The sequence below is a fragment of the Podarcis vaucheri genome, assembly GCF_965113315.1.
Source record: "Podarcis vaucheri genome assembly, chromosome: 3".
Classification (NCBI taxonomy): Eukaryota; Metazoa; Chordata; class Lepidosauria; order Squamata; family Lacertidae; genus Podarcis; species Podarcis vaucheri.
The window spans coordinates 15,835,949-15,857,862 of record NC_138761.1 but is presented as its reverse complement, the minus strand read 5'-3'; the positions used below and the strand labels follow the sequence as shown (position 1 = coordinate 15,857,862).

Here is a 21,914-nt window from a genome sequence, read left to right as displayed (position 1 = left end):
AGTGCACAGGGACTCGTCGAGTGACGGCTTGGTTCGGGGGCGGCTCGTGGGCCGGTTAAACTGCCCCCATGGGGTTGCTGACCCCTGCTCTAGAAATCCATTGCAGCAGCAGTGGCAGCATATTTGAAAATAGTCTCCCAGTAGAGCACAAAATATGGTCTGAAGCTCAACATCAAAAAAATGAAGATCATGGCCACTGGGCCCATCACCTCCTGGCAAATAGAAGGGGAAGAAATGGAAGCATTGAGAGATTTTACTTTCTTGGGCTCCATGATCACTGGAGATGGTGACAGCAGTCACGAAATTAAAAGATGTCTTCTCCTTGGGAGAAAAACAATGACAAACCTAGACAGCATCTTAAAAAGCAGAGACATCACCTTGCCAACAAAGGTCCTTATAGTTAAAGCTATGGTTTTCTCTGTAGTGATGTATGGAAGTGAGAGCTGGACCATAAAGAAGGCTGATCGCCAAAGAATTGATGCTTTTGAATTATGGTGTTTGAGAAGACTCTTGAGAGTCCCATGGACTTCAAGAAGATCAAACCTATCCATTCTGAAGGAAATCAGCCCTGAGTGCTCACTGGAAGGACATATCCTGAAGCTGAGGCTCCAATACCTCATGAGAAGAGAAGACTCCCTGGAAAAGACCCTGATGTTGGGAAAGATGGAGGGCACAAGAAGAAGGGAACGACAGAGGACGAGATGGTTGGATAGTGTTCTTGAAGCTACCAGCATGAGTTTGACCAAACTGCGGGAGGCAGTGGAAGACAGGAGTGCCTGGCGTGCTCTGGTCCATGGGGTCACGAAGAGTCAGACACGACTAAACAACAACAAGCAGCTAGCCCAGGACAGAAGAGCTGTGAAGCCACTTTTCCATCACTGGTGTTGCTACAGCTTGCCTGGATAGGATTGGTGGTGGCAAGAAAAGGAGCAGCAGCAGAAGAAATGGATTGTCTCTGCCAGTGCATCCATGCAACCCTGAAATTGCAACCGCCCTGCCTTACTTCTGCCCAGGTAAGATGCGATGACATCAGCAATGGGCGATGGCTCTGCAGTTCTTTCTCACCACACCAGCCGCTACTGCAGCCTCCCTCCCCATGTCTGGTTCTGCATGTTTCCTGACAATAAAACACACTGGGTTTCTAGATGGGTTCTGTTAATGGACCAACAGAAGGTGGCAGATGTTCGGTGCAAAACAAGCGTTAGCTAGAGCCAGTTCCCTAGTATTCTCCCTTCATTCTCTTGCGGAGCTTGGCAGTTGCTAGCAACAGACCCAGCTATTGAATACCTCCTGGAGACCGCCTGTCATTTCTCCGCTAACCAGTACAAATAACTGCACACCCGCACCTGCTTGTATTCCCTTATGTGCTGCTGCTATGGGGGAAAGCGAACCGTATTTCATAATCATCTCTTGCACCACTTCTGGGAGCGGATGGAAAAACAACAACATCAGAACCTCCCAAAGTTTCCAATGTCAACCGGCTAGTTTCCTTAATTCTACCTTTTGCAGAGCAGAAACAGCTTTAAAAACAAAGGGGGGCATCTTTTTTGTAAGTCTAACTCTGCTTCTGCATCCAGTGGGTTGAAGGCAACTAAGTTCTACTCAGTGTAGACCCATTAAAATGAATGGATGTGACCAGTGCTATTTTTCTAGAAGAGGTGCCGGAGCTTACCATGAACTTCTCCCTTGTTCTCTTAGAATGGCAATGGTGCCCACCTGAGAGGTGCTGGAGCTGAGCTCCAACTGAAAAATGCAAGTCCATTAATTTAAACAGATCTACTCTGGTGCTTGGCCGGGAGTTCCAGAGCAGACTTGGTGCCACACTAAAAGACTGACTCCTTACGAGGGCAGAACGGACCTTGAATGGAACTGGCAGAAGTTCTACATATGCATGAAGTGCTTCTATGGGTTAGTTTGATGTAGTGATTAGAGTGTTAGACTAGGTCTTGGGAGATCAGGGTTCAAATCCCCGCTCAGTCATGGAGTTGACTAGGTGACTTTGGGATAGCCACTCTTTCCACTTCACCTATCCCACTGGGTATTGTAAAAACACAATCTAAAGAAGAATAAGATGCACAACACCATCGTCTGCAGCATGAAAGCATGTCTCTCTCCATTTCACACCTCTTTGAGTATAGCTGCCCAAAGGACACTTTTTTAAGGTCACCAAAAATATTACAGGCTCATCCATTTTTCAGAGCACACTTCCCTAATTTGTAAAAGCTCTTTTGAAGCGACACACTTCCCGACACCCAGTTAAGCCAGCTGCACATTTACAAACAAAAGCTGAGACACGAGGAAACCTCATTAGCTAGGCTACGATTTGAGAAGTTACGATCAATAAATTACAAATTCACGACTCGAGAAAAGTGAATTATTAATTCACTGGTACGGATAAACTAATGTCCACATACAAAGGGCGCAATGTTTTGGTGTTCAGTCTGAAGGCTCTGAATTAAAGAAGAAGTGGAAAAACCAAGCCAGCTCAGCACAAGTCTGAAGAATTCACCAGCTAGCAAGTATATTTATTTTATATCCATACCACCCTTCGTCCAGAAATCACAGGGCAGTTCACAGCAGAAAAGTAAAGTATCAAAAGAAGAAGAAGAAGAAGAAGAAGAAGAAGAAGAAGAAGAAGAAGATGAAGAAGAAGAAGAAGAAGACGAGGAAGAAGAAGAAGAAGAAGAAGAAGAAGAAGAAGAAGAAGAAGAAGAAGCAGCAGCAGCAGCAGCAGCAGCAGCAGCAGCCATGGAATCTAGATGACCTTTGGCAACTCATGCGTTTTTCTGACCTGTTGTGGTGTGAAAAGTGAAAGGGGTGCACAAGGATATTAATATTGATGCCACAACCAGCTATGGGATGCTCTCTGCCAGGAGGCACACCTGATGCTATTGCTATCTGTTTCCACCCACCAGGTAAAAACATGTTCATTCCTCCAGCCCTTTGGACCTTAATTCTTAATTTTTAGTGGGCCAGGACAGAGTTGGATCTAGTTTTCTATTACTTGTGTATCTTAGGCTGTTTTCATTTTTGTTTTTAATGTAAGTTGCGTTGAGGTTTTTTTAAAAACACCCCCCCCCAAAATGACCAATATATATTTATAATAAAAAATAATAAGAATTTCAGTGTGTCAACTCTGAGTAGGAATAACGTTGGAATCCCAATCATATCTAATTCAGAAGTAAGTCCTACTGAATTCATTGAGGCTTACTAGCAGACAAGTTGGGGTTACACTTGCATAGTTAAAGCCATAGTTAAAGTAGAGCCTTAAGTCACATTGATTCCACTGGATAAAATCTACACATGTGCCACAGGATCAAACCCATTGCTTTTTTCATGTTACTGAGCTGCCTGTGCTCATGAACACTTCAACGGTTTCTGACAAAGGGAAGAAAAAAAGGCTTACATGGATTCTTGCCTAACCTTGGAGAGAGTCCAATTCTTCATAGTGACAAGACCACTCAACTGAGCTTTCCAGATCATCAGAGAAATATACTGCAATTCCAAAGATGCAGGTTTTGAACACACTGCTCTTCTCCACTTGTATGATTCCACAGCTCAATTAGGAGAATCCTCCAAACCACCCAGAGGACCAGAAATACGTTTGCTCCTCTTGCCACATACTAGTTTCTTACTGTGTTCCCTGGTTCTTCTAACCATAGTTTATCATGATGCTCAAATGAGGCACCTATGGTTAGCGCTAACTTCTAAACTGTGGTTTGCAACTCAACTTTGAATTATGGTTTTAAACCACGGTTTGGGAGCTAGCACTGACCACACCTCGCCCAGTTTGGATATCATATCAAACTATGGCCAGAGTAACTCAACAAATGGAGGGTGGAATCAACAGATAAGAGAGGCAGAAGCACATTCACACACCAAGTAGATCAACCTTTTATGGCTTGGCTCAGTTAATTTTTTTGGGGAGGGGAGTATCAAAGGGATCTACACAGATGGTAACACAAGTCAAAGCATTTATGCCTCATGAATCACCAAGGAATGTAGGAAGAGTCTTCAGGGTGGAACAGCCCATATTTGTGGCCTTGTAAGATGGAATCATCTTGCAAGATGGAATCATCTTACAAGGACATAAAGTCATTCAAATATACTGGATGGGAATTTTGTTTTGTTTTGTTCCAGAGAGCTTCCCTGGCTTTGAACTAGAATGTCAACAAAACTTTACTCTGAATTGTCAACCAATTCTGGACTCTGTTGGATGGCTATTGAGCATCATGCATTCTATTCCTCCTGACCAACTCTGCTCTGCTGTAATTTGGAAATTGTGTGGGAACATCTTCTCTAAGAAAATCCCACATGCTTCGAAATGTGTTTGTCCGCCATTTCCACTGGAATCATTTTGCCAGTGTGGGCACTGTTTGAAAGCACGGAACTGTTTGGCAGAGCCTGTAACCTTCCACCTGGGACAGGGTCTCAAACACCAGTTGCTATGGAACTACCAACAGCAGAGAGCTGCTGTTTCATGCCCTGTTTGTGGTCTTCCCACAGACATCTGGCTAGCCACTCTGAGAAACAGAATGTTGGACCAGACAGGGCTTTGGTCTGATCCAGCAAGACCTTAAAAGGTAAAGGGATCCCTGACCATTAGGTCCAGTCATGACCGACTCTGGGGTTGTGGTGCTCATCTCGCTTTATTGGCCAAGGGAGCTGGTGTACAGCTTCTGGGTCATGTGGCCAGCATGACTAAGCCGCTGCTGGCGAACCAGAGCAGTGCATGGAAATGCCGTTTACCTTCCCGCCAGAGCGGTACCTATTTATCTACTTGCACTTTGACACGCTTTCGAACTGCTAGGTTGGCAGGAGCAGGGACCGAGCAATGGGAGCTCACCCCGTCGTGGGGATTCGAACCGCCAACCTTCTGATCGGCAAGTCCTAGGCTCTTATTGTGCTCTAAAATTATTTCCCCCAATGAAATCACTGTTTCCGCTCAAAGTAAATGAGAACAGAAATCTCTTTTCCTGGGCTAAAAGGTGTATGAACAAAGGAGAATCAAGGGTTGACCCTCTTTCAGGTCACATCCACTTCTCAGTATCTGAAATTGACATGCACTGCATCATACATGTGTGCTGTCTTGGTGAGAGGTGTGCAAATTTTGTAGCCGGGCATCTATATCTGAGCACAACCTGTATAGCGGGGTGAGGTACTTGTGGGTTGTGTAGATGCTGTTGTTGGACTATAATGCCCATCATCCCTACCCGTCATGGACAGTGGTAAGGGATGACGGGATCTGTAGCCCAGCAACTTCAGGAGGGCCACAGGTTCATTGCCTCACCTAAACGGGTCATGCTCAGTCATTGATACATAACTACAAAAATCACATGCCTCTCAATAAATCTACAGGCAGCACATATGCAGTGCATATCTCTTTAAGAGACTCTGAAGTGGATACTATAAAAGAAGAGGGAGCTAAATTCTTAACTGAATACATAACCCCCCTTTCCTACCACCTTCAATTCTTCTTAAAAATAAAACCTGTGTCTCTACCCTTGATTAACTTTGTGGCTGAGCAAAGATTTGTACTATGAATGAATGAATCAGTTCATTTCTGGTCTGTTTTTCTTTTGCACATGTTCACTCACAAACCTGTTACTTCCTATTTCTGCATTTGTCTACAATTAGAAATAGAAACGAATTCCACACAAATTTTGTGTCCAACATTTTCTCACGACATATGCATTTCTGTGCTCATTTTCTCTCCAAATGTGCATGTCAAATGCATTCTGATGCATTGTGTGAGCCAAGAATTGTGTGGCAATAACTGTAGAGGTGACAAATCCAATTCAATGGGTGACCCCATTTGGATCTGCACATTAGCCCAGGAGCCACTGGTCAGGTCATTTTCCTTGCGAAATGTACACAGATTGGATTCCTCAAGCATCCCAAATTTGAACAGAGGCCATCCTGGCCCCAGAGCCTGATGCGAGGAAAGTGGAGGCATTTTGCTAATTCCAGCACCCCTTTACAAAAGGCTATCTTCCTCTTCTTCCAGCCCTCCAGGACTTGGAGAGCAAAGTTCTGAAGATAGGAGCCTTCTTTCTTCATGTAACTTCATATTCTTCTCCTAAATTGCACTGGGAGCCACCCTCCTCCCCAAAGTACAGGAGGCCCCACATTTCAGAACTTCGCCTTCCAGCTCGGGAATGGATGAAAAAACGAGACAAGGAGTTGCCCACATTGTTATTTATGGATAGAAATGGAACACACAGCAAGGCCAGGACACCACACAGTCCCCTTCTTATATCAGCAGGAACGACTCTGTAATAACCACCCCTTAGATCCCGATGATACTCAGACAACACGGAGATATAGAGATCCTAAAGGCAAAATTCTGACCTTGTGCTACACATTAAGTTATTCTTGGAGCCCAGTGACTGCATCAGTAGGCACAGAAATGCACACAAATATATCAGGGCTAGCATTTAAGAGCTCAACAGACGCAGTTGCGACTGAGTGCCCCAGGTGGTTCAGGGCAGATGGACATCTTCTGTTCAATTAGAAGCTGTATGTTCGACTTGGAAGAGCAAGCTGCTACCCATGTTGCTATTCAGGACTTGAATCGTTTGATGGGAGGGGGAGCAGGCATGAGTTGATATAGGCAGAGCAGTTTGAGGATGGTATGGGAGTCAATGGTAGGTCAGAGGTCCTAATGAAGGGCAGCCTTGGCTAGGGATGGAGGATAATTCAGTTCTGTGCATTTCAGTGTGAAAATACATAACTCCCAGAAACTGCTATCCTTGGAAACAGCCAACCTTGCAAATGTGCACTTCACCAAATTTGGTGATGCAGTTCTCCAAAGATATGCAAAAATGCCTATATTAGAGGAAAGTGTCCATAAAAATGTATGTAGTAGCGAAAATAAAACACGAAGGTCTATTACAATAATATGCATATATTGAGCTGAATTGTATACAAAAAGGTGCATGAAAATGTGTGTGGGGGGGAATCTCAGGGTGCCCTTTTTTAAATTGTGAACTAATATGGAGAACTGAAGGTTGGAGAAAATGAGAAAGAAATTGATATATACCATATTTTTCCGTGTATTTTTGGGCACTCCAAATTAAGAAAACACCCCTCAACACTACCCGTGTATAAGACGAGCCCCAATTTAAAACCTAATTTTCTGGTTTAAAAACCTAGTCTTATACACAGAAAAATACGGTATTTACCCAATCTTAGCCTTGGTTCATGCTTGGCTGCATGCATTGCAGGCAGAAAGTCCAATCTCCAGTACAGTGGTACCTTGGTTTAAGAACAGCTTAGTTTATGAACAACTTGGAAATAGAACGCTGCAAACCCGGAAGTAGGTGTTTTGCTTTGTGAACTTTGCCTTGGAAGCAGAACATGTTCCACTTCCTGTTGAGTGTGTTCCATTTGTAAATTGAGACCCCCGCTGCTATGGGAAAGCACACCTTGGTTTAAGAACGCTTTGGTTTAAGAACGGACTTCTGGAACGGATTAAGTTTGTAAACCGAGGTACCACTGTATCTCCAAGTAGGGGCTCTCCAGGCTTACAGACCTGGGACATTTGCAACTCTACCTGGAAATGCCAGGGATTGAACTTGGGACCTTCTGGATGCAAAGCAGATGCTCTACCACTGAGCCACTAGCACCAGACTGGGAAGGAACCCTTTCTGAGAGCCACTGCGTATCAGTGTAGACAATAGTGAACTAGATGGACCAATGGTCTGACTTGGCATTAGGCAGTTTCCTATGCAGGGAAGAAATTTCAGCCAGCCTCTCTAAATCCAGACTTGCCAAGCTCCTTTCTCTGCACAAAACTACATAAGGCAGGCATGTCCAACATCTGTTTCGGGGGCCTAATTTGGCCTGCCGGTCCCTAAGGCAGTTTATTTCCTGGGGTAAAATCCTAAAAAAAACCTCAAGAACTTCAATCCTAAAAAAAGTTCAACAATTTCGGTCGGCTCTTTGGTCAGCGCTCACAGCCTTTCCTTTCATCAACTCAGACCCTCTTTGAAAAAAGTTTGGACACCACTGAAAGGGTTGGGTTGGGGATATAGAGTAGCCAATTATGCACTGTCAAAAAGGAGGCAACGTCACCAAAGGACACAGATCTGCATGAAATGTTGCATATGCTAACACTTCAGAAACAACGACTGTAGTATCTCACCCTTGCACCCGGTGTGCTTGCTCAGTTCAGAGCCTAACTGTTGATGGGCAACATCAAGGCTCCTCGCTGCTCTCCCTTCTTAGGGGTCTTTAACTTTAAACTGGGCTTGGACAGGGCAGGCCTTCAAGCAGACGACTCCATGAAGAACCTAAGAAGAACCTTTCTGGATCAAACCAAAGCCCCATCTAAGCCGGCATCCTCAGAATGGCCAACCAGGTACCTATGAGGAACTAAGAAGCAGGACCTGAGAGTAGAAGCACTCTTTCCACTTACAATTCCCATACCTTGGGTAACATACGCTTCAGGTTACATACGCTTCAGATTACAGACTTCGCTAACCCAGAAATAGTGCTTCAGGTTAATAACTTTGCTTCAGGATGAGAACAGAAATTGTGCTCCGGCGGCGCAGCAGCAGCAGCAGGAGGCCCCATTAGCTAAAGTGGTGCTTCAGGTTAAGAACAGTTTCAGGTTAAGAATGGACCTCCGGAACGAATTAAGTACCTAACCTGAGGTACCACTGTACTGCCTTTCACACTGGAATTGGGAGGATCACTGGAGCTACAGCTGCCATGGATAGCTTTATCCTCCGTTCAAATACCAGCTCCATCTGGTATGCAGGCTGAGACCCTATGTGCCCGCGGACTGCCTCGCCAGAGTGGTGCATGCTCTTGGTTATCTCCCGCTTGGACTACTGCAATGCGCTCTACGTGGGGCTACCTTTGAAGGTGACCCGGAAACTACAACTAATCCAGAATGCAGCAGCCAGACTGGTGACTGGGAGCGGCCGCCGAGACCATATAACACCGGTCTTCAAAGACCTACATTGGCTCCCAGTACGTTTCCGAGCATAATTCAAAGTGTTGGTGCTGACCTTTAAAGCCCTAAACAGCCTCGGTCCAGTATACCTGAAGGAGCGTCTCCACCTCCATCGTTTTACCCGGACACTGAGGTCCAGCACCGGGGGCCTTCTGGCGGTTCCCTCACTGCGAGAAGCAAAGCTACAGGGAACCAGGCAGAGGGCCTTCTTGGTAGTGGCACCTCCCCTGTGGAACGCCCTCCCATCAGATGTCAAAGAGAAAAACAACTACCTGACTTTTAGAAGACATCTGAAGGCAGCCCTGTTTAGGGAAGCTTTTAATGTTTGATGTATCACAGTATTTTAATATTCTTTTGGAAGCTGCCCAGAGTGGCTGGGGAAACCCAGCCAGATGGGCGGGGTATAAATAAATTATTATTATTATTATTATTATTATTATTATTATTATTATTATTATTATTATTATTATTAATAGATGAGCGTCCTCTGTAAAGTAGGTCACATGACCACCCTGCAGGTTGAGGAAAAGCAAAATACTTGGTAGCTCTTTTCAACCAGCAGGAAGGGGATTAGATTCCAAAGTGCTTGGGAGAGTAGGAACCTGACCTTCCAACAGGTGGAATCAGCAAGCTGGAAATTCTCATGCACACCAGGTGTGCTCACCCTGAAACAATCCAATCTTGTTCAGGTCATTCCCTGCCTACCAAATATCTTAGTTAACTGCAAACACCTATTTCTTTTCTGAAATGGACACTGGTTGGGGGGCAATTTTAATTAAAAATGGCCTTTCTTCAAGAACAATTTTCTCTCTCTCACTCAAAAAAAAAAGCAAAAAAGCTATTTGCTTTCTTAGCTGGGTGCACATGAACCCCACTGAAAGTAATGGGATTGGAATATTATCCATGTGCTAAAACAGGTATGAAAAAACAGATATGGTGTGATTATAACAATAAGCACATGTGCTTCTGACCTGTTTTAACTCACGCATACAGGCAACGCTCCATTTTCTTTTGTTTCCATGGAGCCTGCTTTTACAGTATGTGTATGTACTACTTGAAGCTTAGAGAGAGAGAGAGAAGATTTAGTACGTGGTTCAGCAACTATTTGATTAATGTCAGAATAATCAATCTAAAACATTTTGATTGATTAAGGCGGTGCCCCCAATGAACTGGTCAGCAGGTTTTAAGGTTTTTAACTATATATTAATACAAGCACATATAAGAAGTGCAGATGGGTTTTAAACGGTTTATTTTTTTTAAAAAATATCCCTTGGTAGGACTATGTCAATAGTACATTTCAGATCCAAATCCCAATGGATCATTATAAGATTTTGCAGACCCATTAAGAGAAGACAGCTAAAGGTGGTTTCTTACAGGATGCATCCTAACCAAATTGGTTGTATTTGATTTACTGTTTGGTTTCCTTTGAAAGGCAATTCTTGGCCTAGACATACACGGCACTTCAGAAAAAGAGAAAACCAATATGAAAATAGTTTAAATGCACAGTCTCTTTTTAAAAAATGCGGGCTGAGCCAGGAAATGCAGAACAATGATGTAGCTGGAGCATTCAGAAGAAAGAACATCATGTCAGAAAATAATAATAGCTGCTTAGTGTAACTTCAACCTGATCCACTTGACCATTAAGACCTGGTGAATTGGGTTAAGATTAAGGTCAACAGCTGTGAATTAGGTCTCCTTCTCATACAATACATCAGGTTTACCTGAGCTCCTTGCAAGGGCGGCATGCCCCGTTTCACTGCTTGAAGTGAAATGTGCTGCCCTTCCAGTCTGCTGGCTTTGGATGCGGGTGGCACTGTGGGTTAAACCACAGAGCCTAGGACTTGCCGATCAGAAGGTCGGCGGTTCGAATCCCCGCGACGGGGTGAGCTCCCGTTGCTCGGACCCTGCTCCTGCCAACCTAGCAGTTCGAAAGCACGTCAAAGTGCAAGTAGATAAATAGGTACCGCTCCGGCGGGAAGGTAAACGGCGTTTCCGTGCGCTGCTCTGGTTCGCCAGAAGTGGCTTAGTCATGCTGGCCACATGACCCGGAAGTTGTACGCCGGCTCCCTTGGCCAATAAAGCGAGATGAATGCCGCAACCCCAGAGTCGGCCACGACTGAACCTAATGATCAGGGGTCCCTTTACCTTTACCTTAGCATTCTGCTACCTCTGCCAGCCCTACCAACCCAATGCTGGTGGAGAAGCGGAACTGGCCTCAATTGTGGGTGAGATCGCACCCATTTCCGGCAAGATCTCAAACGCTTTGCAAGATCTCACATGGCTTTTGGTGAGATCTTGCTGAAAATCAACAAGATCTCGCCCAATGTTGGCACTGCTTCTATGCTGGCAGCAGAGGAGGCACCCATAGGGACACCATCTCAGGGGCTTCCTTCACCTGAGGTGGTGGCCTCACCTCACCCAATGGCTGCGCCAGTGCCGGCTCCTTGTGTGTGTGTGTGGCAGCAGAAAATGGTGTACTTTCCCCCATTCAGAAATCACAGAAAGGCTGTGCCATCCTGACTTTGGTTCCTGAACGTACACAGATTTAGTCTTTGTGACTGGACACCTTGGAAAAGCAGAACGCTTGATCACACATAGGCAATGCATATCTCATGTGTTGCATGAGCAACATGTTGCTGCCAGAAACGGGGTCCATGGAACTGAGTCTTTCCATGTAAAATGCATTGAAATTAAATGGCTTAACCAATGTATCAGTCATATGGAAGGATTCAACAGCAGCAACAACACCAACACCTAAGAAGGTAGTGGGGGAGGCATGGAGATTTCCTTATAAAAAGGCCAATCCACTCGGTAACTCAAGCTACACTCATTATCTCATTATGGGGGAAACACAGATAAGCCACTGATAAGTTATTTTCTGCTACAACCACTTCAACAGCTTTTTTAAAGGACATGAATCAGGCCAACGGGAGACCATGACAGGTGGGTGGGGAAAGGGAAATTTGGTTGAGTTTACCAACAATTGGGTACATGGGTGGTGCTGTGGGTTAAACCACAGAGCCTAGGGCTTGCCCATCAGAAGGTCGGCGGTTCGAATCCCCGCAATGGGGTGAGCTCCCGTTGCTCGGTCCCTGCTCCTGCCAACCTAGCAGTTCGAAAGCACGTCAAATTGCAAGTAGATAAATAGGTACTGCTCTGGCGGGAAGGTAAACGGCGTTTCCGTGCACTGCTCTGGTTTGCCAGAAGCAGCTTAGTCATGCTGGCCACATGACCCAGAAGCTGTATGCTGGCTCCCTCGGCCAATAAAGCAAGATGAGCGCCGCAACTCCAGAGTCGTCCACAACTGGACCTAATGGTCAGGGGTCCCTTTATCTTTACCAAAAATTTATAGAAATCCTCACTGCCCTAAAATTTAAGAAGTCGTTTAGAGTTGTACTGTTCTAGAAAATTGAGAACTTTGCACAAACTCTGCATCAGATTCAGAAAGAGGCAACAGAAAGGAGTATATCTACCATGGCTGCAACGGATCCTGAGGAACAAAATGAGTTTGATAATACTCTGGAAACACAAGGAGCCTTGGAAGAGACCAGGTCTACCAAGACCCTATGTACTCTACACATTAACCACATGAAACAAACCAAGTGCTTAGAAAACATTAGACCATGATCCAAGAAAAGACACAATCCTTACTCATTTGTCTGGGAAATTAAAAAGCAGAAGAAGTGCAGCAAAGTCAATACAACAGAGGCCCATAATCTTATTTCAAAGCACACCATGAAGTGCCTGGAAGTCTATTATTTTATTATTAGTATAATGGGATGAAATCAAGGCACACTCACAGCAGAGTATCCTCATATAAAACATCTGTTAAATTCCATATTGTACAATAATGAGAGGCAAGTATAAGCAATCGCTGTTCAGCCCCTACCCCTGGCTTCTGATTGGCCACACCCTTTGCAGTCAAAAGGACTAGAAACTTGTAAACTTAGGATGTTGGACGTCACATCCCAGCACCAAATTTCACACTTGTACAATGCAGTCCCACAGCAGATGGCATCACTCCTTTTGATCTCATGCAACGGACCAATAAGGGACAAATATGGGCTATAAATATCTCAGAGCTAAACTACACATTACAATGCAGTCACATTTGGGCATGCCTGTTTCTTGCCTTCCTTTTAAAACAATAATAAAAAAAAAGTCAAGGGAGGGGCAGGAACTGGATCAGGAATGTGGGAGTGGGGCATTCATCCTTCTTCACTGTGGTCTTGATGAAAATCATCTCTCTGGAAGCAGCTATTTGCTCCAGGAGGGAAGCATTTTTTGGGGGGTAGTAGATCATGCCCCTTCATTGCCTTGTCGTGGCGAAGGGGCTTGAATAGCTCAGAGAAGCTATGAGCTATGCCTTGCAGGGCCACCCAAGATGGACAGGTCATAGCCGAGAATTTAGACTAAATGTGATCCACCTGGAGAAGGAACTGGCAAACCACTCCAGTATTTTGCCAAGAAAACTCCATGGACATAAAAAAGGAGAAGCTTTGAGAAGAAAGTGAGAGTTTCCAAGGCCTGCTCTAGTTCATGGGGTCACTGAGAGTCAAACACGACTAAGACAACGAAACAACAACAAGAAAGTAGATCATGACTGCTGCTGTGGAACAGTGGCGTAGCGTGGGTTGTCAGCACCCGGGGCAAGGCAAGTAATTTGCGCCCCCTAACCCGTGGAGCGCGGCCCCCAGATGTTGCGCCCGGTGTGGCCGGCCCAGCCTGCACCCCCCACGCTACGCCACTGTAGCACAGAACACCATCCCTAATCCTGCAACTGCAAAAAGTTCTGCAACACAGCACAACAAACCGTGCAAAAGGATTGTTGTTGATGCTTTTATTAAAAAAATGTAAACAACAGCCATCTTTATTTACACTATGAGCTAACTGTCTGAGATGGGTAAAACCAATCCCAAAGGGCCCTTACAAACAGTAGATTATGCTACATTTTCCTTGTTTAAATCCACAATGTTTTGGTTTTTTTAAATGCACTCTACCTCCCCACCCTTATACCCTTTCCACCCAAGACGTACACCTGATGCCTTTGTCACACATTACATGCACCCAACCCCTTCCCTGCAGTCAGCTAGATTTCCCTCGCAATAAACGTGGGTGGGTAGGTACCGGAGAAGGGAAACCTGAAAAGAGGAAGTGGCTGCTTTCCTGCATTCTGCCTCAGGGTCTTACTGCCCACCCTCCTCTGTTTCGTTGCTGTGTTTGCTCAAACGGAACAAAGAGCAGGGAAAGCGCCTCCCCTCCAGGCAGAGAGAGAGAGAGAGAGAAAGAGAGAGAGAGAGGCGCCCTCCACGAGTTGTCGAGCTTGGGCAACGGCTGTGCGGCCGACGGCGAGGCGCTAAGGCGCCGGCTCCCCAAGCTGCAGCGCTTGGCCAGGCGCTGCGCTTGCATGCCTGGCCGCGCCCAGCTCGCCTCAGCGCAGCGGAAAACAGAAGCAGTGGCGGAGACGACGACCCCCCACCCCAACCAAGCCTCGATTGCTTGTCCCTTCCCTCTGGACTCGCGCCCCCCCCCCCAGTGTTGCGCCCGGTGCGGCTGGCACCCCTGGCACCCCCCACACTACGCCACTGCTGTGGAATAGTGTTGGTGGTGGAGGGTTGAACCCAGTAGCTGTGGCCCCAATCCTGATCCCCCCAATTGCTACTTGGAGCAAATAGATACCTTAAATGTGATCCCTCATTAAAACAAGGTGTTCTTTGACTCTTACTCATCTGGAGCTGAGCTACCTCACATCTTTTAAATTGTAACTGAGCACACAAGCATATACCTAAGAACAAAAAAGAGCACAGGTGGCAAAGAAGTGCATTCATTTATTATTATTATTATTATTATTATTATTATTATTATTATTATTATTTAAATTTGTATACCGCACTTCATCCGTAGATCTCAGGGCGGTTCACAACATAAAAATGCAAGATAAAATCAAAACATACATAATAAAAACAAAAACAAAGCAGTAACTTTCCCTCCCCCTCCCACAAACACATTTTAAAGGTTTCAGTTGTTAATCAGCCAAAGGCCTGGTTGAACAGGAACATTTCTGCCTGACGCCTAAAGGTGTACAAGAAAGGTGTACAGCTGAATCTCCATTTAGTTATCTGAATAACTCAAATCCCACTTTTCTTTATCAAAACAAACCCCAAGAGACCTGTGGCACAAAGCCAATAAAAACATGAAACCTATAATAATAATAATAATAATAATAATAATAATAATAATAATAATAATACAAAATGAAAAGCAGAAAAGACAATTGAATTAAAAGACACTGGTGGTTGAAGAACAGATGTACCTCTGTTAAATAGTGAAGTCACAAAGAACAGCACCATGCCAACGATAGGCTTTCTGGGGAAAACAAAATTCCTTGCCAAGCATCTTAACTAATATACAAGGCAAGGGCCCAGCGGGCATCTCTGAGGAGAGCATCCCACAGAGTGTTGCCGGATCACTGATAGGCTACAGTTCTCTGTTGCGCAGCCTGGCAGCAAACCTAGATTTGGCGCTGTGAAGGCCCGATTTGTTGAGAGCTGTCCTGTGCCCACTTTCTTGAGAGTAAGCCACCCTGAATTCAAGGGGGGATTGCTTCTGAGTGGAATGGACTGGCAATCAATAAAACTGGCCCACTGTTGGCGGTATGCTTAAAAGCTTCTGACACATCCGAGAGAACAACCTCTGCAGTGTCTGAGCAGTGTACACCACCCCAGATGTAAATATATACAAATTTAAAATAGGTTGCGCGGAGGCAGGAGGAGAAGGGATCAGAGTGGTGCAGTCCCTGCTCTCCAGGGGCTATCCTGCCCAGGGCCCCCTTAAAACTGTCACTTCTCCTGCACAAAAAGTGTTGCCATCTGATTTTGGTGACTGTACAGAAACAGGCCCAGAGAATTCACAAAAGCTCCCACCCACCCTGGGAGATAACAATTAAGAGAGTGTACAAGCTGAACTGGAAGCCATCTGGGTGTCTTCTGCTGCCATCGCACTTGCAAATGTGGGGAGAATTTTGTACAGTTCTTCAGAATGCCCTGCCAATTAACTGCATGTTAAACCAGCAAGGATTGTGGGGAAGGAAGGCAATTCGATTTCCATGGAACCTCAACCCCTTAGCCTCTTCTGGCAAAGGCTGTTAGCCATGCCAAATTATCTGTGGTCCCCAAGAGATGAGTGTGAACAGCTGTTGGGAAGACTGAGCTGGGAATGTTAAAATTCGTGGTGTAGCCCTCTCAGGCTGAAACCAAGCAGAGGCTGAGGTTTTCCAAGGTGAGAGCCATTTCATTCAACCTCGTCTAGCATTTATCTCTGATGATAATCACTAGAACCCACCCCCTGAATCAGATTTGTTAACAGACCCTATATAATACAACAGCAACAGTAATAACAGAAATGTTGATAATGTTTCGCAGTTTCCACAGCACACCATGTCCGGCCAAAAACACCTGTCCTCTGAAAAACCCGACCCCATCATGACTGCCCTCAGAAAACACAACCTCACAATTAACTGATCCGAGACAGGAAACACCTCTGCTTTCTGACTGCTCAAGTCACAAAGATGAACAGAGCTCAGATGCAATTCCAGAAAGAAAAAAAAAACACTTTGCACAAACTTTGATATCTAAAGTAAACTCTCCCTCCGACCCAGAAAAATAGAAAGAAATCAAAACAAACGAATAAAAATCAAACAACACAAATCTGCCAGCATGCTGGCAGATTAACAACTGCTGATAAATGAATCTGGGCAAATACAGAATAATACTTGCTAATGGAGTATATTGTTATTCTGGTGTTGTTTTTTTTTTTTGGGGGGGTAGGGTAATTATAAATCCCTCTGCCCTGAACTCTAATAACAAGAGATTTAAAAAGAAAACCTGCCAGTTACTCTCTTTATGTTAAGCCTTTGTTTCGCTCCCCTTCCCTCCCAATAAATCTATTGTCTTACACCCTGTTGTATGCCTGTCTCCTTGGCTAATGGGACTCCCATCACTCCTGTGGTAACACACAAGCTGTAGATAGTGTGAAGACCCTTTCCGCTCTTCTTGTTGTGAATAAGGACTGTGAAGGGGTGTCTATTTCTACAGGGGGTCCACACACACACGTACATTCACACACAAATACGATTTATGCACACATCTGATGCCTGTATTTCACACACACACACACACACATATAATAAAATCATAGGAATGAATAATCCTGAAAAAAATGGAAAGACTTTAAATTAGATGCCTTGGAGATTTGTTACTGACATTTCCATGTTAGAAACAAACAGAGAGTTAGTCACCCCCTCCACTCAAATACAGGGAAAAAAATACATTTGTTGTTATGAACATGCAAATCCCACTAACCTTTAATATATATATATATTTATATATCAGCATTAGTTTTTTTTGTTTTTTTTAAAAAAAGAAATAATGCTCTTTTGCATTATGTTCCATGAAATATTAAATAGTCAAACACGGTCATTCTTCCGTACGCAGAAAAACAAGGCATGCACACAGATTCAGAGACATCCGTGCTCTGCTAACAGTGGTAAAGAAACAGAAGCAAACACACACACACATGCAAAATTGTGCCCCAAAGCATGCATACTCAGGGTTTAAGCATCTGGTTTTTTTAGCCAAAATAATTACTAGGTCATTAAAAACAAAGCCACCTAGCAATTATTGAAAGCATCTGTTCTTCATGCTCACGTTGGCTTCCTCGCTTCCTCGTTTCCAAACAAGCAAAAATTAAGAGACACACACACACACGCGTGAACACAAACACACACACAAGCTGTGGCTTAGAAAAGCAGCAGTTAAAGAGAACAGAATGCACCAGGGTTTAAAGTGCTAGTTCCTTGAGCGTAAAAGAAGAAGATCCTGAAATTTAAAAAGCCAGATCGCATGCAGAAATTTGAGCTCCGTATCTTAACGGCATGCAATCTCCAAGAAGACAATTTCTAATTTAAATAAAAACATTTTTTTTTGTAAAAAGAAAAAAGAAGAAAAAGTAATTGGTGCAAATGCTTTGCCCCCCTCCTCCTCCTCCTTTATTATCATCATAATCGTATTTTTTTTTTTTGTTTTTTCGACTAAGTCTCTTAAACCCTGCATGCTGCAGTGCTTAGCCTCTGGTCTGCATCGGCCGTGAGAGAAGAAGCTACCTGAGAGGATTCACAGTGCCATCTCATATCCATGTCTGCCTGGCTACCCTGCGTGCTTATAGCTTTTTTCTTAATTCTTAATGGAAATCCTAGGAAATTTAGTCCATCCTCTGAAATCAATACTGGTGACAGGAGAGCTTCCTGACTCAGTGGGAGATCGAGATGATAAATTGCCTGCGCATCAGCCCGGCCTATCAGTGCTCCGCACACAGATGGAAGACGAGAGGGTGGGGGGGGGTAGAAACAGAGCTCTGCTGGTCACATGGGCGCAGGGAAGCCAATGGCTGGACTTCTGCTGCAAGAGAGGATGCTGCAGTTTCTCCTGCGGATGAGGAGTGCTGTGCCTCACCATTGGGTACCACTCTAAAGGCAGCCTGTTTCCCCTCCTACCCGCCTCTCCGGCTTGCAGATGCGAGGAATACATTACGTGCTCGTATATTATACAATCACCTCCGCTCAGTTTCAGGTTTTCTGCAACTCCAACTGAATGTAATTAAGCCAGAAACTAAGAAGAAGACACGTTGGGAGCGATGGAGGAGAGAAATGAACCCCACCGCCGTAAATCCTACTTAAACTATTTTGATCTATTTCCCTTTGGCTGATTACTGTGTTTTTGCTTCCCATTAATTTGCAAGCTTAAACAGTGCAATTAGCACGCAGCCCTCAATCCAGGGCTGCCTCAGAAAACACACATACACACGCACACACACACAACCTTCTGACTGTAATTATCATTTTTATGCCCCGGCTAATGAATGGCATTTTGCCTGTGTTATGTTTTATAATGAATGTTTTCTCCACGATGATTCCATGATGACAATTAGGCGATATTGAGAGATGTGTTATGGAGATGCCACTGTGCCATTGAGAACAGCACGTTTTTTAAGAGAGGCAAACCCATCTGTGAGAGGCAGGCGTTTGCTTCTCTAAGGTAACAAAAGGGGGAGAAGCTCTGGCGATTCCTTCAGCGCTTCTTGCGCATAAGTAGGTCAGCAGACAAGACAGAACGGAATGATCTATTCAGCTTCAGAGTCCTGGATAAATTTAGGGAATCAGCTCATCAGATAAACAACGGGTGGCATACATTAGCCCTACTCAGAGTAAATCCACTGAAGTGAATGGGTCTACTCTGAGTATAACCAATGTTGGCTATTACCAGATTAATAAAGGTTTTGCATGAAATGGAGTGCATGCAGGAGGACTCAACAAACCAAGAGATCTGGGGGTTCAGGTAACATATCCTGCCACATTCACTATTGGCTGCCTTAGCAGAACGAGCTGTTCCTTTTGGCATTTGAAAGATATAATTATTTACTGTTAACACTGCCCTCACTGCGAAAGTTACAATAATTCATCCACAAAGGAGTAAGGAAACATCTGGGATGCCATATGGGAAACCTTTTTTTCCCCAAGCACATCTGCTATCACTCATCAGTCAGCAATAAGCAGATATATTGCATGGTTCTTCAAGGTAAATTATGTTACAGGATCAGCTTTGATCAAGTTAAAGACGAAAAGGAAGAAGCGACAGAAAAACAAGAACCCCAAAATGCCTCCAAAATGCACACAAACAAGACACAAGCAATCAAACAAAACCCACAAAAGAATTTGAGCTGGTTAATAATAATAATAATCCACTTTTATGTCCTAATCTGGATATCCTGCTGCCCATATGAAAATCCAATATATTTCCAATAGATCTGATTGCAAATCCCATTAACACACATTATGCCATGTCAAAAATATTGGCATTCCTGTTATGTTTCAACCAGGCTGCGCCAAGCCCCTGGGGTTCTCTCAATATTTTCACCTTTACATCAAGTTGTAATTTTGTGACATGTTAACCCTTTCACTCCAAACCAACTGTAGCCTGATGGCAAAATCATACTTCAATCTTTCACAGCAAGGCATTTCCACAGTTGCAAGCCAAACATGTGCACAACCTATCTGTTTAAATAACCCAAAGAATACAAAACCCATGATGCAGTGTGACCATTAGCAAAGCATGCATGTACAAAAAAGCATGAGAGCCTTTCATCAAAATCCATAAAAGACACAGACACCTTTACTTGGAGATCATTCTTAGTCATTGCAGGCAACTGGAGGAATGGCTGTTTACATACCCCAGATACCTAATTTCTAACTACAGATGCAAGGAAGGTGTAGAAGGAACAAAAACAAACTAACAACACCACCTTCAATAACCAATAGCCAAAAACTGTACATTGGGGAGAGGCTATAAGCACACACATAACACACATACCTGAACTCAGCTGAAATTGATTCACACATGTATGTTTATCATCATGTGATTGCAACATTCTCTTATCATTTGCATGTGCAAATGGTCCACCATGCATAGAATACCACAGAAATAGCATTCACAGCATATGTTTAAATAAGGCACAGGTCACACTTGCAGAATACATTTAGAGTGATATTATACCACTTTCATTTTCATGGCTCCCTCCCAAAGAATATGGGGAACTGAAGTTTGTTAAGGGTGCTGATTGCCGTTCGGAAATCTCTATTTCCCTCTGAGAGCTACAGTTCCCAGAATTCTCTGAGAAGAGAGATTGATTGTTAAACCACTTTGGGAATTGCAGTTCAGGACTCTTAACTGTTTCTGTTTGTTACTGTGTTGTGTATTTTTGTGTTTATACTGTAAACTGCCCCATCATCCTTGGATGATGGGCAGTACAGAAATTGAATAGATAATAATAAAATAATTATAACAAACTACAATTCCCAAGATTCTCTGGGAGACGTCAAATGATACACTGCTTGCAAATCAATTGTGAATTCTGAAGTACGACTGTGTTTTAGTTTGTGTATCATTTTGGGAATTGTGAATTAGGTAGATTCATCTCTAAACGAATCAAGTTTCTCACCCTCCTCAATCTGCCTCCCTCATTATGAAGATTCAGGAGGAATTTAAAAATATTCCTGTTTGCCCAGGCACTTGATGGACGAAAGAGACTGTTCCTGGCAATTATTACATGTGAGGTTATGCCATTGTTTTCCAGAGATTTTAGACAAGATTAATATTTCCCAGTGCTTTCCCTCATTTTATTTTTAATCGTGCTGGCTTTCCGTTTGGTTGTTTGCCACCCTCGGCTCCTTTGGGAACACACAGGAACACTGGATTTTGTCTTACACTGAATCAGACCATTGGTGCCTCTGACTCAATGCTGTCTACACTGGCTGGCAGGAGCTGGCAGCCTGTCTACACTGGCTGGCAGGAATTCCCAGCCCTACCTCAAACTTCCAGGAATTGAATGTGGGATCTTCTGAATCCACAGAAGATACCGGTACTTTACCCCTCAGCTACGACCCTATAATATTGGAACATGTTTGCTACGGCTACACTACGAACCCAGGAATCTGCCTTGTACAAAATCAGACCATTGATCCATTAAGTTCAGTATTGTCAACTCTGACTGACACCAGCTCTCCAGGATTTCAGGGAATACCTGCAGATGCTGGGGACTGAACGCTGGAGATTTTTCTAGCAAAGTATGTTCTTAATTTTATAATTTTTTAATGACAAATAAGGGCCAGCAATTTATACACTGAGAGGCACCCGTGGAAGAACTGTGAGCATGTTGCCTTTGGCCCAACACCTAATAGGGGATAGGCCGTTATACTTTGTGCAAGTTTTTTTCTCTCTCTCTCTCTCTCTCTCTTTTTGCTAAGAACCAATGAGTCATGACAGCTCCAAGGGTTAACGTTATCAAGTCCTCCTCTCCAGCTCCCTGAGGGCCTTTTGAGAATCACTCAAAACTACTTAGG

General features: G+C 44.1%; 1 protein-coding gene across 36 annotated transcripts in view; it reads right to left on the bottom strand.

Annotated features, from left to right (window-relative positions):
- NRXN1 (neurexin 1) overlaps positions 1–21,914 on the bottom strand; it is a 1,008,670-nt gene that overhangs the window by 47,574 nt on the left and 939,182 nt on the right. The window contains exon 1 of one of the 36 annotated variants that reach the window (XM_082217263.1): positions 18,123–18,327. The exons of 34 other annotated variants lie outside the window; for them this stretch is intronic. In XM_082217263.1, the coding sequence (XP_082073389.1) occupies positions 18,123–18,155 (33 nt within the window). In that variant the 5' untranslated portion in view covers positions 18,156–18,327. Of the gene's footprint in view, positions 1–18,122; positions 18,328–21,914 lie in introns of those variants that run through there. One more of the 36 variants, XM_082217262.1, reaches the window with a different exon arrangement.